Raw genomic sequence first — 16,286 nt, 5'->3', positions numbered from 1 at the left:
GGACGGGACCTGGACTTCGCGTTCATCTATTTGGATGACATCCTCATAGCCAGCGGCAGTCGTCAGGAGCATCTGTCCCACCTCCGTCAACTCTGCGCCCGACTGAGTGAGTACGGTCTTACAATTAACCCTGCCAAATGCCAGTTCGGACTTGATACCATTGACTTCCTGGGCCACAGGATTACTAAAGACGGGGCAACCCCTCTGCCCGCTAAGGTAGATGCGGTCCGCCACTTCCCCCGACCCACCACGGTCAAAGGCCTTCAGGAATTCGTAGGTATGGTCAATTTCTACCGCCGCTTCCTCCCTTCAGCTGCCCGGATCATGCGCCCCCTGTTCGCCCTGATGTCGGGTCCGAGCAAGGACGTTACCTGGGACGAGGAGTCCGCCGCCGCTTTCGTTCAAACGAAGGAAGCTTTGGCTGACGCCGCAATGCTAGTACATCCCAGAATGGACACCCCTACCGCCCTCACAGTGGACGCATCAAACACGGCAGTCGGTGGGGTGCTGGAGCAGCTCATCGCAGGTCGCTGGCAACCCCTGGCGTTTTTCAGCAAACACCTGCGGCCACCCGAGCTCAAGTACAGTGCTTTTGACCGGGAACTGTTGGCGCTCTACCTGGCAATCCGGCATTTCAGGTACTTCCTAGAAGGTCGGCCCTTCACCGCGTTCACGGACCACAAACCGCTTACCTTTGCGTTTACGAAAGCATCCGACCCCTGGTCATCCCGCCAGCAACGCCACCTGTCCTACATCTCTGAATACACAACGGATGTCCGGCACGTCTCGGGTAAGGACAATGTCGTGGCGGATGCGCTCTCTCGCCCTACCGTTCATGCCCTTTCCCAAGGGGTAGACTTTGAGGCACTGGCAGAGGCACAGCAGGTAGATGAGGAGATTCCGAGTTACAGGACTGCAGTCTCTGGTTTGCAGCTCCAGGACTTCCCCGTGGGCCCAGGTGAGAGGACCCTACTCTGTGACGTCGCCACCAACCAGCCCCGTCCGGTCGTCCCCGCAGCCTGGCGGCGACGTGTTTTCGACTCCATTCATAACTTGGCGCATCCCTCCATCCGGACAACTGTCCGGATGGTTTCCAGCAGGTTCGTTTGGCACGGACTCCGCAAACAGGTCAGTGAATGGGCCAGGACGTGCATGCACTGCCAGACGGCCAAGGTTCAGCGGCACACCAAAGCCCCACCGCAGCAGTTCCATCCCGCCCACCGGCGTTTCGACCACATTCATGTGGATATCGTGGGCCCCCTGCCAGTGTCGCGCGGAGCGCGTTACCTCCTGACTATCGTGGACCGGTTCACAAGATGGCCAGAGGCGGTCCCGCTCACCGACACCACCTCCGAATCTTGCGCCCGAGCCCTGATCGCCACCTGGATATCCCGCTTTGGTGTACCAGCCCACATTACCTCCGACAGAGGCGCCCAGTTCACCTCCAGCCTGTGGTCAGCTATGGCCAGCCTTTTGGGGACTCAGCTGCACCACACCACTGCCTACCACCCACAGTCGAACGGGCTAGTGGAGCGTTTCCACCGTCACCTGAAGTCGGCCCTCATGGCCCGCCTGCGAGGAGCCAACTGGGCGGACGAGCTTCCCTGGGTCCTTCTCGGCATCCGCACAGCGCCCAAGGACGACCTGCACGCCTCGTCGGCCGAGTTGGTATACGGCGCGCCCCTGGCCGTCCCCGGGGAGTTCCTACCAGCCCCGAGGGGGCAAGAGGAAGAACCCGCTGCAGTCCTGGGCAGACTTCGCGAGAAGCTCGGTAACCTGGCCCCCATACCCACTTCACAGCATGGGCGGCACCCGACCTGCGTACCCAAAGACCTACGGAACTGTAAGTTTGTGTTTGTACGAAGGGGCGGGCATCGGCCACCGCTGCAGCGGCCATACGAGGGGCCGTTTACGGTGCTCCGGAACAACGGGTCCACGTTCGTGCTGGACGTTGGGGGGAAGGAGGAGGTTTTCACGGTGGACCGCCTCAAGCCGGCCCATGTGGACCTGGCGCAACCGGCCGAGTTTCCGGCGCCTCGGCGCAGAGGCCGACCTCCCAAGCAGGTTCTGGCCCAGGCTGTGGACATTGGGGGGTGTATCGCCGGTTCTGGGGGGGGGTTATGTGGCGGCTCATTTCCTAGCGTATGCGAACCGACTCACAATTAGATAGCCTACGGGGGTTTGCGAGCACAGAGCTTTGGAGCCTCTTCGCCATGGGGGGCAGGTTGACAGAGGCTTAAAAGTGAGGCTGAAGTTTTCGAATAAAGTTTTTCCTTCGACTGCAGTTACCGACTCCGTGTCGTAATTTTAGCGCTGTTTGTAGCACACCGCTACAGCATTAACCTCTAATGATTGTATTGGATACTGAAAACTATGGTACAAAATCCAATTAGAAATGTGAGGCCAGGCTAAAATCTCAAAATTATAACAAACTATTCATAATAGTAATTTTCAAATATTTGTCTTCACCAGAACTGGAAAAAAGCTATGAAGAAAACCAAAAAGCTTTGGAAGAAAAGGCACAGCAGTTGGTAAAACTGGAAGAAGATGTACGCACATTGCTGCAGACAATCAGTCAGAAAGTTGCCATCTATAGTACTTGTTTATAATGAAGATCACTTCACAGGCAGTTAGTTACCTGTCAGTACTCTACTGATGCTGAAAACAGTCAATTCCAAGCGTAATTTTTAAAATAAATTGAATGAATTATTAAATGCATCTTTTACTCAATACATTTTATTGAAATATTTCCAGTAGAAGCAAATGCTTAAGATAAAATACAATCTAAACTCAGTATTTTTGTATTATTCATTTTAGTGACTAAATTCAATGACGTAAAAAAAATTGGTGTAGTTCACTTTTTATAGCCAATGTTTAACCCATTTTTATTTACAATTACATTAAACATGGCATAGATTTAGTGACCATGTAAGTAATAAATACATTTTACAGTAGCTTGTGCAGGAATTACATTAGACTGAATTTGTTTGCAAAAATAAAGTAAGTTTCACGAGTGAAGTCTTCTAGAAGCATTTCAGTGGAAAAGGCATTACGCATTTTAATATCAAAGAAGGACAAGGACATGTTCTACTTTGATACTGAAACTCTGTTTCCACCATTGCAGTCAAACTGCACAAGCCTTCAAACTCATGTTGAACGACATCACTTCTAGATAGTTTCAAATTAGTGATGTGTATGGGTGTCAAGAACATACCTAAACAAAAATATCCTTTAACTATTTCGCAAACTGGTGAAGGCCAAGAATATTGAAGAATTGAAAAATGCTCTTTTTTGTTTATCAATAAGTAAATGTTCCCACTGATTTTACATTTTTTAAAGGACAAGGCATTAGTGAATATTTAGTAATGGCAGGTCACAGCTGTGGAGAGAGAAAGAGTTGTGAACATGCATTAGAAAATTTCATCTGATTCAGAGGCTCTGCAACAACACTATGCCATCTTTGCCTAATGTGAAGTTGCAATGTGAGGTAGATTTTAGGGGTGGGAGAACAATCATAGAATATGCAGAAAAAGGAATGAAAAGACCATAAGGCCACAAATGTAGAGATGATGTTATTAAGTAATACCGTGATCATCCAGTTCCAAACACAGGAACATGATCCCATACACGTTTTCAGTTTGCATTCCTCCCTCAATTTTCTACCTTTTCCTCCAGCAGAAACAATGCCCGCAAGTCCAGAGCATCCATTGTGTAAGTTCCCTTCACACCCCCAGGCCCATTTTATATCTTCATCGCTTATAGCACCTGCTGAAGGTACTGAAGAAATTGGAATAAATTTTGAGGACTAGATTTTGCCGTTAAAGACATTGATCTTTTTTAATGTTCATCACAGCCTCGATTCTGATTTAATTGCCCTCTAATACCTAGCTGACTCCATTCTGTTGCTTGCTCTCCCAAGTTTCTAAAATTTTTATTCCAAAAGAAGTTAGTAACTTCTAGGGTCCACATAAATACACACAACAGGGCCAGTGATTTCAATGACCACTAATGAATGTAGTGATTGTATAATCCACAAATTTTTATATTTTATTATTTGCAATAGATCTGATTAAGGATAGGAGGAAAACGTTTTTAAATGTCTCCTACGTTCAACTTCACTCGCTACTTTGTAAAATAAACCATTCAGATCAGAAAAGCTCTAGGATATGATTTTATGTCTGTCCTTTGACCATTTACCTTCCTCCTATAATCTCAATCGCAAATACAAGTTATGCTTAAATTTTGCAAGAAAGTTGTGACTGGGCTTTGTTGAGGTACAGTGCAGAACAGGCCCTTCCAGCCACACAGCCCAGCAATCCCCGATTTAACTCTAACCTAATGGGACAATTTACAATGACCAATTAACCTCTTAACTGTGGGAGGAAACTGAAGCACCCAGAGGCAACTCATGCATTCCACAGGGGAGGGGGACATACAGTCCTTACTCCAACAGCCCAGATGTAATAGTGCAGTGCTACTGTGATACCCAGGCTAAGTTATCTGAAATTGTTGCCCTAGGCATGACCTAAACTACAAACAAGTTGGTGCTTTGAGGGAAATGAGCTAGGTAATGGAAAATGAACCACAAAGTTCAAAATAAGATCCAATTACACCAAGGATGCAGTTCTGAAGAATTTATGAGCAGAATAATCCAAACTACTACTTTGTCATGGTCTTGACTTGATCAAAAAGATCAATCTTATTTAAACGCTATTACAAATATTGGATCATAATGATGAAAAATTTATCCCCATGACTGTAAAAGATACTGATGTAAGCTCTGCCCAATTCAGAAATAAATCAGGAATATAATTTCAAATATATTTTCCATGTGAAGATGAGTTATCCTAAAGTTCAAGTGGAAGGCTATCTGTGAAAGTAATGAAAAGGAATTCCATAGAACTGCTCTTTATGAAATGTTTTCTTGAAACTTTAACCTTTTTTCCCCTTTTAAACATTTGGAATAACAAAGCTGTGATAAGTAATGAATTTAAAACTGGAGTTTACTGTTCCCTCCCTTCCCCTCCACCACTGCGTAAAACAACTAAGCAATTGAGAAAGACTGCCCTCTTGTGGTTTCTTTGTTGAACACCAGTAATTTGAATGATGGTGTAGCTGGCCCACAACTGGACCATATTGGCTCCACTTTGACCTGATCAAATGTTATCCTCTGACTCTGCATTAGAACTACCAATAGTTCCTTGAGCAATGGTTCCCAACCTTCTTTATGTCATGAACCAATGCCATTAAGAAAGGGGTTTGTGGACCCCAGGTTGTGAAACCTTTCTTGATTGGATTACATGAGCATCCATGGGTGATGACACAATAAGTTATGAAACTGTCACTACCACTGTTCTACTTGTGCCCTAATCATGAATGAGCTCCCTTGCTCCGTCACACAGCCAAGTGGAAGGGACAACATCTGTACAAATAAATGTGGCTGTATCACTGCATAATATCAAACTGAGGTAGTTTTTGAAATTAATACACAGCTTGCTTCAGAATTCAATTATAATTTGCATTAAAATGGCTCTACAATCATATAATGGTTACACTAACAGAACTTTGTCCTAACTATATATCCCAAAAATTAATTTAAATGCTCATTGAGTCTTGAACTGTATAAATACACACCAAAATCCTCTATAATTGTCTGAATATTTTAACTGGTTAAGCCATCAGAACTTCATGTCTGTTGAATATGCCAAAAATTAATTTTCATGCTCTGTGGGTCCCAGGCTGCATTCACATCACACCACAGACATTCATCCACACATGTGAGATCCTAACTTTGTGCCAAATCCTGAATGGGAAACATCGGAGAATATTGCTCCTCAGTTGTGCTCTGGGAAAACAAATGAGGCCTGAAGATCTCAACTCCAAAGCGACCTTCACAAATACCAGTGACATAAAAAGTACCAAGGAATTGACTGAGTGAGTAATCCACACGTTTTTTTTAATGCCTACTTGTATCGGATAATCTTAAATTAACAGGGCAGCTGTCCAGAATTACAAACCTCAGATATTCACAAGATTGAAGTTTGAATGTTAACTTTGAAATCCTCTCCAAAGTCTGATAAATATAAATGCTTATTTCTGTTTCCACTGTGTTGTGATAATTTGAAAGATAACTGACTTACCAGTCTCATGTTAAGGTTCAAACTAAAATTGATTTTGACTTTAAATTATTAAATAGATTTTCATGCTAAATGTTTATCTGTGATCGATATAGCCTTTCCACACCAGTCAGATTTGTTAATCTATTGCTGTCAATTTAAGAAAGACTGCCGTCTGCTGGTCAGATCTAAGATTTTAACAGACTTAAAGGGACTGTCTACCAATTGGTCAGTGTTATTCATAACCTCCGGAGCAAACACTGTCCATGAAATATTTTCTGTCATAAGAAATGTAACAGTCAAATTATTGGCAAGTTTCTACAAAAAAAGCTGATAAAAACAGTCCAATATTTTGTGACATTGGACCCTGCCCAGAACACAACTTCTCTGCTCTTTACTACATAGTTCCTATAAATCTTAAAACTCCCAACAGAGAGCTGACACAGAAAATTCCAACACATAACTCAATAACAGGTTGAAGCATTAGCTTAGATTTAAGTCCCTAGAATAAAATGTCAACTCTTAACATCCATTTGATAGAGAAGTTAATTTATTTTATATTTGCCTTTCAGGGTCACAACCACTGAGGAAACTCACCTGGGTTTGCCTCTTAAAACAAAACAACTCCAACTCTGTCAGGTTTTGATTCATTTTTTAAATAAAGATCTACAAAATAATGTTAGATGTGTCTCATTTCTACACAAGATCTGTCCAATTTTCAAATTGCTCATCTTAGCTGCTGCTTTAACAGATAATGAATGAAAACGTGTGAACTCATGCTTCACGTGTATAAAGTAGCTCTATACATCTGACATAATTGATATTTTTTTTAAATCATCGTTTCCTGTGTATTGAAGTATGACAAAATGAAATGGCACAAACATGTTGCCCATAGCAAATAAATGGATATTTCAGCCAAACTCATCCAGTGTTGAGGAGGGTCAGTCTGTCTGGCATAAGCATCGATCACATCATATTATTGAGCCTTTTACAAATGTCACATATTGGAATGGTCAAAAAATAGTATGAGTCCAACAGGAGTAAACTGGAGAAGAATTTGGTGCCTGCTTGGTCACAACTGACAAATGAAACAGGCTCCCTCAACACATTGATTGTAATGTGTATTTGAAAAAGATGTGATTTGCAGGATTGTGGACATGCTGCTGAATGATATCAAATATAATCCCTCCTTCCCTTAATTTAATCCCTTTATTGAATGGCAAAGACAATGAACAAGTGTAGTTCGGTTACACATGGGTGGAACAGCCTCAAAGTAGGATGAAATATCTCAGACCAACTTTCCCTAGTTCTAATAAGACATTTAATTTGAGGCATTGACTGATTTCTTCTTCACAAACACTGTCTTACCTGCTGAGTATTTTCAGCATTATCAGTTTGTGTTTCAGATTTCTAGCACTTGTAGTTTCTTTTGCTTTTTGCTAAAAAAAAGAGCAAAACTGCCTTTGACCAAATAATGGGGAATGGACTGCTCCAACAGTGATGTAGGGCTTCTCTCCACCACAAAGGCAAGTTACTAGATTGAATACCAAACAGTTCACAACTGCACTTACAACTCTTGTCCTCCATTCAGAAAGTGTCAGTACCAGTTCTGCAGAATATTCATTGTTTTCTTTAAAGTAAATGTCTCTTAATTTCTTTTGGCATTAGATGTCAAACTTTTCCTCACAAATGCAATGCCCATTTTCTTCATAATCATCTCTGGTAACGACCATGTCCATGAAATCAACATGTTCAGAAAGCAGCTTTCCACCTTCCCATGAATATGTAATAGGACTGAAAGGCAAAAAAAAAGTTATTCCTTCATCAAAGACTTAATTACAAGGTAAAGGTCAAAGGAATTCTGTTAAAAACTTCTGCATTTTCACACAGAGTGGCATAACAGAAGAAAGCAACATACAAACTCACTCATGAAAAGGGAAGAATCTGCACTTGCCAAAATACTACATTAATTCAATTCAATGCTGGAGGGGCATTTGGCTCTTTGCCACAAATACACCAAAGGTTCTGCTGGAAAACAGCATGTCTGTACTGTATCTGTTTCCATAGATGTTTTTCGCACGTGTGTTCCAGATCCCCAAGGTACCACTTTCCTATCTTCCTTTGCACTCACTCACAACAGCTGGGGTGAGTTAAGCCTGTGGCCACTTCGAGAGGAAAACATGTTGTTGCTTTGCCAGGCATTCCTACTATTAGCACAAAGCTCCAAGGAGGCCTCGACAGGGGTAAACACAGACAAAAGGAATAAACTGCAGAAGGATTGGGTATAGAGTTTACAAGCAATCATGTCCATTTAAAAAGTGTTAAATCATTGGCAAGTTCTTGGAATGAACTTCAGTCATCTCAGTACCCAATACAATACACTAGAATACCAAACTCAAGAAATTATGCCAAAGCTACATAAAACACTAACCTGGACTAAGTGCAGTATTGCTCCTAATTCTGAAAACCACTCTAGGAAGAGTGAAGAGGCTTTACAGAATGTACAGAGAAAATTATTAGAACATCAGGGATTACAGCTAAACTGTTAAACTGGTACTGCTTGACAGAAAATCAGTTTAAGGAGACTTTAAAATGCTTACAATCCTGTAGTTTCAAGAGTAAATAAAGTATGAACTTATTTCTATCCAATGAAAGGTTTAAGGTAAAAGGGAACAGATTTAAAGTGACTTGCAGAAAATGCCACAGCCAACATCTTTGTGATTTGGGACATGGATATGGTTTCATTAGTAACCATTAAATGGCACTTAGATAAATAATACGAGAAAACTAAGGGGGGGGGGGAGTGGAACCTGTTGAATGGTGAGCTTTGAATGATGTCCTGTAATTTACTGTTCTGTCATAATATTAAGATAGAATTAAAATGCAAACAAGAGTTCATGCTGGAAATATATTTCAGCACAGTAAGCTTTTGCCAGATGTCATCAGAGGTCCTGGGTTAATCTTCCAACTGCAGCGTAGAATACATATTTTGAGACAGCAAAAGAAAAAGGAAATGATAATCCAAATTCTAGATAAGTTTATAAAACACATTTTTATCTCAAGTTAACTTAAGCAGTAAACTACTTACTTCTCAGGCAGCAAAACTGACACGTCATAATCACACGGTGTAAGAGATCGTACTTCAGCATAAACACGATCTCTAAATCCCGGCAAGAGCGAATTACCACCAGTCAGGACAATGTTCTTATAGAAATGTGGGTGCATCTCTGATTAAAATAAAAAGATGAAAATGTTGGGTTTAAATAAATTGTGCCATATTTCTGCTCTTGTTTAAGACATTGCTTAAAAGCAATTTCTTTGACAAAACTCTGAGTACCTCTTGTTGGCTCAGTGTCAATTTTGCACTGGTAATACTGTGCATTGAACATTTCGCTCATTAAATTTATAACTATTATTATTATCACATACACCAAGAGACAGTGAAAAGTTTTGTTTGCATAGCACCCAGACAGATCATTCAATACACAAGTACATTGAGGTAGTACAAAAGAAAAACAGTAACATTGCAAAATACAGTGTCACAGAGAAAGTGCAAACAGATGCAAGGGCCATTATGAGATAGATTAGAGCCACTATTTGCATGCAATCAAGAGCTGTTTACTGAATTAGGATCATCAATAATGCATATTCATAAAGAACTATTTGAAATCTGAGTTACGCTCCACAGATACTCACCCTCAGGTAAACTTTGCACAGAATGAACAATTGCTTCTGGTATCCCCATCTCCTGAATGCCAATGTCAGAAGGATGAAAGAGGATTTCGGGAACAGCAAATCTCTCATTAGTCAGACGAAGAATCTGCTCACTTGTTTTGTATTTTCCACTGAAAACCATTTCCTCTAAAGGCTGAATTACAAAAAGTCACACAGTTTAAGGATTTTTTTTTAGAAAGATGGGCACAACAAACATGAAAACAGAGTCATCATTCCCAAATAAGCCTCAAAGGTCAAAATGCATTTTATAATCAAGAATTAAATTAACTTGGATATTGCATAAATATTCCTTCTGTCAAGTTATCACAATAATTTGAATTATGTGATGAGAACAAAAATGAAGAAAGGAGTTTAGCTCAAGTTATGGTATTGTCATATATACAGTATGAAATGAAAGATTTCAAATTGGTAAATATTAGGGAAAATGCAAATATGTAAACAACATTGAGGTTAACATATTATAAGAGATAAAAACTTCAAAGAAGATGAAAGGTTAATTATGATTGGTCTCCTTGGCCATAAAAAAATTAAGTTACCCAGTGGAGTTTTGAAAATGACAAGAGATTTTGAAAAGCAAACAGTAAAAGATATGACATTGAGAAAATTAATCGAATGTGTTGGCAGCATCTTTGGTCATTCAGGAAAGGGTGCTGTAAGAACAGGCCTCAGACCAGACACAAAGCTCACGGTCTACCAAGCAGCTGTCAACCCTGCCAGACACCTGGACTACCTACAGGAGACACTGGATGCACATCAGCTATCTGCAAAATCCCCCAAACCCACTGAAAGGATAAACAAAGCAACATCAGCATCTTCTGCCAGGGCAACCATGAAACCTGAGTTGCACTTAGTCAACAACAGAGTCCTGACACCAGATACTCTTGTCTGAGTTCTGTCATGGAAAGAGAAAACTAGGCAAACAGAAGAAGAAAAAAAATCAAAGATCTGCTCAAAGCCTTCTTGATTAAATGCAAGATCTCCAATGATTATTCAAGATCACTGCTCAAAGTAATGAAGTAACATTTGGGATGGTACTTAGTACCTTGAATCCATGCATTAGGTGCACACAGAAGGCCTGTATAAGCAATGCAAGGAGTACAGAACGTCACCAGCAACCCTGTTAGGTGCTTCCTATGCCATCTTTGGAAGAGTGTGTAGTACCACACTGATTTGTAGTGTTACGTACCCCGTAACTGGGTTTACAGACCAGCAAAGATAGAAGTATCCGTTGGAGTCTGGTGGTACCAAAACTAAAGATGTTTATTAGTAAACTACATAATACAGTACCAAAAATGCAAATATACATATAAAACAGGTTAGCAATAATAAACATAGAAGGTCGGAATAAGAATAAACAAGCTCTAGAAGAGTATAAAGTTCAGTTCAGTTCATGCGTGCTGAGGTAGTTATGGTTGTTGTAATCATTGGAGAGAGAGAGAGCGAGACTGAGCAAGAGATTAGGCAGCTGCAGCAAGCAAACCTTCTGTTGCTTTCTTATTCCATCGTATCGTTGTGGTCATTCAGCTATGACCCCTCTGTTTTTCAGCTAGACCGTTCTTCTGTGGTGGACTCGTCACTCTGGCGTGAGTGGACACAACACATGTCCCCATCGGCCCTGCCGCCACACTGTGAGCTTTGTGACCGATCTCCTGATTCAGTCCTCGAAGCCCCCACCTTCCTGTGGGTTCACAACACTCTTTCTGTGTCCAGTGGTGTGTCCAAGGGGTGTCTCCCCAGACCTGTCTTTTATCCCTACTAACGGGGTCTCAGCTATCCATCAACTCTGAATGACTGTGTCCATCAAATCAGGCCACTCCTGCTGTCTCCTGAGGAATGTTAACGAGCAAAGTCCTTGTAGTGAAAGGTAAATAATCCAGGGTCAAAATACAATAAATCAAGAGTCTCTCTCTCTCTCTCCCTCTTATCTGTAGCAGATGTTCCTGCCTCTGTGCTTCATCTCTCTCTCTCATTAGCAGCATAGCAACAGCAATAGTTCATAGTTCTCGGTGGGATGGGGGAGAATGGTTAACTCTGCACCCAATTTCCATCAGGTCTGTTCATCACTCATAACACCCCAATCCTTCCAGGAATTTTCACCAGGGTGAAAATTAACTAATAAAGCACATTACTGAATTACAGAGCTTAACAAAATACAGAAGTGGTCTTAACTACAAGAATAATAGATGTTCAAATTAACACCTGGATAAACAATCAGCAAATACATTATCACTCCCCTTTACATGTTGTATTTTAATATCGAATTCCTGTAACAACAGACTCCAACTTAATAACCACCTGTTTTTATTCTTAATGTTAGCCAAAAATACTAAGGGGTTGTGATCAGTATAAATAATTAGTGGTCGCTGTGCTGAACAGATGTAGACCTCAAAATGCTGTATCGCCAGGATAAATGCCAGCAATTCTTTCTCCACAGTGGAGTAATTTTTCTGGTGCACATTGAACTTCCTAGAAAAATATGCCACTGGTGTTCCACTTCACCCCCAGCTTCCAGCAACAGGACTACCCCTGCAGCCTAATCACTTGCGTTGGCTGCCAGGGAGAAAGGTTTTGAAAAGTCAGGTGCTTTTAACACAGGGTGATAGCACAGTATGGTTTTTAGCCTCTCAAAGGCTTCCCGGCAAGGATTGCTCCACTCAAACTTTTCATCCTTCTGCAAGAGCTTTGTAAGCGGGAGGGCAATAGCCGCAAAGTTCTTACAAAATTTCCAATAGTAGCCCACCATTCCCAAAAACCTTCTCAGTGGGGACAAGAACCTCGGAAATAGCCTGTACTTTAGCCTGCACAGTAGCCAACTGCCCATCCTACCACATACCCCAAGTACGTGATCGTAGCGTGGCCGAATTCACTCTTTGCGAGGTTCACTGTGAGATTGGCTGCAGACATTCGTTTAAACAGTTTCTCCACAGCCTCAATGTGCTCATCCCATGTATCACTCCAGACCACTGCATCGTCAATGTAAGCCTTTGTGTTCATTAACCCTTTAATCACTGCATCAATCATTCTCTGAAATGTCCCTGGAGCATTTTTCATTCCAAACGACAAAACATTATTTTCATAGAACCCTGAAGGTGTGACAAATGCTGAAATTTCTCGAGCCCTGTCAGTTAAAGGAACACACCAGTATCCTTTGGGTAAGTCAATCTTTGTGATGTATCTAGCTTTACCCACTTTATCAATACAATCATCCACCCTGGGGATAGGGTAAGCATCTGATTGTGTGATGGCATTCACCTTTCGGTAATCTGTACAGAATCTTATACTACCGTCCGGCTTCGATACAACTATGCATGGAGATGCCCATGTGGAGGAAGATTCACGAATAATACCAGCAGCTAGCATATGCTCAATTTCTTTTTCCACTAGCTTGCTCTTTTCCAAATTCATCCAATAAGGGGATTGCTTAATAGGCTGGGCTGAGGTAACAATAACATCATGCATTGTTTCTTTGCACCTCCTTGGAACATCTGGACATAAATCTGCATGCTGGTTAATTAGCTTTGTCAGCTGCTCTTTTTGTCCAGGCTCCAAATGACTGACTTTATCAGCAAAGTTGGCCAAAATAACAGAGTTCTCTAGTCTGGTGGGTACTATGTTTATCTCTTCAAAATGTTCGGGCCCCTCCTTATCAATCCTTACTGCTTCATTAGTTTTCGTGACAGCACTGACCGGCGTGGGGGTCACATCATGATAACCCTTTAGCATGTTAACGTGAACCAACTGGCTCGGCTTTCATCTATCAGGAGTTTCGATCACATAATTCAGAGAGTCTATTTTCTTAATCACTTTGTACGGCCTTGAAATCTCGCCTGTAGGGGGTTGGTAACTACAGGAAACAGGACCAAAACTTTGTTGCCCACTTGGAATTCTTGCTTGTTTATCATACCATTGTTTCATCTTAGTCTGGGAGTCTTTAAGGTTTTGCTTTGCAAGCTCGCAAACTTTGTGGAGCCTTTCACGGAACTTCAAAACATAGTCAATCACATTGACTTGCACGTTCGGACTAGACCATTTCTCTTTGAGTAAAGTTAAGGGTCCTCTGGGCCTATGACCAAAAATGAGCTCAAATGGACTGAACCCCAGAGATTCCTGAACCGTGTCCATCACTGCAAGTAACAGAAGTGGTAATACATCATCCCAGTCTCGAGTACTTTCCTGGCAATAAGTTTTAATCATGGTCTTTAAAGTCGCGTGGAATCTTTCCAACACTCCTTGAGATTCCGGGTGGTATACAGAGGCTAAAATTTGTTTAACTCCCATCTGAGTCAACATTTGCTGAAATGCATGGGACGTGAAGGTACTTCCCTGATCTGACTGTATCTCTCTAGGTAACCCTACCGTGGTGAAAAATTTTATGAGTGCCTTTACCACCACAGGAGTCTAATGTTCCCCAGGGGCACAGCCTCCAGGAATCTAGTAGCAGCACACATCATGGTCATCACGTACTGCCGCCCACTCGCAGTTCTAGGCAAAGGACCCACAAAATCCACAATGATTAAGGAAAAAGGCTCCTCAAAGGCGGGTATCGGTCTAAGGGGTGCCTTAGGGATAACCTGATTTGGCTTCCCTACCACCTGACAAGTGTGGCACCTTTTACAATAGTCGATGATATCCTTCTTTATATTTGGCCAGTAAAAATCTTTCATAACTCTGTCTACTGTCTTCTTCACTCCTAAGTGTCCAGCTAGGGTATCTTGTGAACCAGGTTCAAAATCTCATCCCGATAAACCTTCGGAACCACCACCTGGTGTACCACCGCCCAGTCCACATCGACTGGCACCGTGGTCAGCCTCCACTTCCTCATTAACACTCCCTCCTTCAGGTAGTATCCCCCTGGTTCCTTATCAATTTCTGCTTCAGAAAGAGCTGATACTTTCAACACCACAAGCTCCTCATCATGTCTCTGCTCCTTTATAAGTTCCCTCCTTGCTAATGGTAGATCCACCTCCTCTCCTTTACTCTCCTTAACCCCACTATCCTTTTCCTCCTCAACCAGCAACCCCTTTTTATACAAGGTCGGTAAAAACGTCTCTGCTAAATCAACACTGGACTCATTTAAACGGGTTCCTGTCTCAGCCACCTTTCTAGATATACTGTGTTATTGCGCAGGCGGGATAAATCTTGGAATCTATGGGCGGGTCCTCAGCACTCACAGGCTTGCTTGTTAGTTTCACTGCTGAATACACATCCCCACCTGCAAGATCATTACTGAGTAGGATGTCCACACCGTCCATGGGTAATTCAGACCGCACCCCTATCTCGACTGGTCCAGATACCAGGTCACAGTTCAAAAATATTCTGTGCAAAGGTACAGCCTCAGTTCCTTTTCCGATACGTTTTAGCACATTTACCTCCCCAGTCTCAGTCTCAGCACTGAAGTCTAACAACTTCCTTGGAATCAATGACTGACCAGCCGCAGTATCTCTCCAGATCCGTAGGGGAACTGGGGTTTCTCTCTCCTTCACAGATACCATCCCTTCAGAGATAAACTTCTCACGCCCTTCTTGCACTCTATCTAACTTCACCTTCCTCATTGATCTGTTGACCTGCTCAATGCAACCAGTCGGAGTTGCTGTTTTCCCTTTTCCTGTCTCTTTCTTCAGACCAAAGCACTTAGATGCTATGTGGCCCGCTTTCCCACAATTGTAACACGTAAAGTTGGGAACCTTCCTGCCAGCCTGCTTTTCCTCCTCCTTACCTTTTCCGCTTGTTCCCGGCTTATTCTCTGCCTTAGCTAGTGGGCTTTCTCTACCGTCCCTACTGCCTCTCTGGTAGCTCTTATTTGGGGGAAACTTAGTCTTGTGGGTTAAAGCATACTCGTCTGCTAACTTGGCAGTCGCAGACAGAGTCTCTGTCTCCTTCTCGTCCAAGTACGTCTTCATACCTTCAGGGATACAACCTTTGAACTGCTCAATCAACATTAACTGTAGCAGTTTGTCATAATCTCCAATGACCTCTTTTGAGGCACACCAGCGCTCACAATACATTTGCATCTCATGAGCAAATTCTAAATACGTGCGGTCCCATGGCTTCCTCAAATTCCGGAACTTCTGCCGGTATGCCTCTGGAACCAATTCATAACTCCCTAGTATAGCACTTTTTACTTCATCATAATCCTTAGACTCATCCATAGACAATGCCGAATACGCTTGCTGAGCCTTCCCCCTAAGTACGCTCTGTAACAGAACAACCCACTTCTCCTTAGGTGAGTTCTGATTCAAAGCCACTTTCTCAAAATGGAGGAAGTACCTATCGACATCCATCTCCTCGAATGGGGGTACCAACTTAATCTCCTGACCAACCCTGAACCCTTTGTTTGGGTCGGCTGCCTGGTCCCTTCCCCGCGATGCCTTTAACTTCTCCATTTCTAGCTCAAACTGCCTCTCTTTCTCCCTTTCCTCCCTCTGCTTATCAGCT

The 16,286-nt window shown here is 42.5% G+C and overlaps 2 protein-coding genes across 4 annotated transcripts in view; one reads left to right on the top strand and one right to left on the bottom strand.

Annotated features, from left to right (window-relative positions):
- Positions 1-2,718, top strand: part of lamb1a (laminin, beta 1a) — a 90,441-nt gene extending 87,723 nt beyond the window's left edge. For both annotated transcript variants that reach the window (XM_059987528.1, XM_059987529.1), the window contains one exon: positions 2,473-2,718. In XM_059987528.1, the coding sequence (XP_059843511.1) occupies positions 2,473-2,609 (137 nt within the window). In that variant the 3' untranslated portion in view covers positions 2,610-2,718. The remainder of the gene's footprint in view (positions 1-2,472) is intronic.
- The window catches only part of actr6 (actin related protein 6), a 47,983-nt gene continuing 34,413 nt past the window's right edge, over positions 2,717-16,286 (bottom strand). For both annotated transcript variants that reach the window (XM_059987533.1, XM_059987532.1), the window contains exons 9-11: positions 9,813-9,984; positions 9,205-9,343; positions 2,717-7,910 (exon numbers count right to left, since the gene is read on the bottom strand). In XM_059987533.1, the coding sequence (XP_059843516.1) occupies positions 7,781-7,910; positions 9,205-9,343; positions 9,813-9,984 (441 nt within the window). In that variant the 3' untranslated portion in view covers positions 2,717-7,780. The remainder of the gene's footprint in view (positions 7,911-9,204; positions 9,344-9,812; positions 9,985-16,286) is intronic.

This window comes from Hypanus sabinus, chromosome 13, assembly GCF_030144855.1.
Source record: "Hypanus sabinus isolate sHypSab1 chromosome 13, sHypSab1.hap1, whole genome shotgun sequence".
In the NCBI taxonomy this organism is placed as follows: Eukaryota; Metazoa; Chordata; class Chondrichthyes; order Myliobatiformes; family Dasyatidae; genus Hypanus; species Hypanus sabinus.
This window is presented reverse-complemented; position numbering and strand designations above follow the sequence as displayed.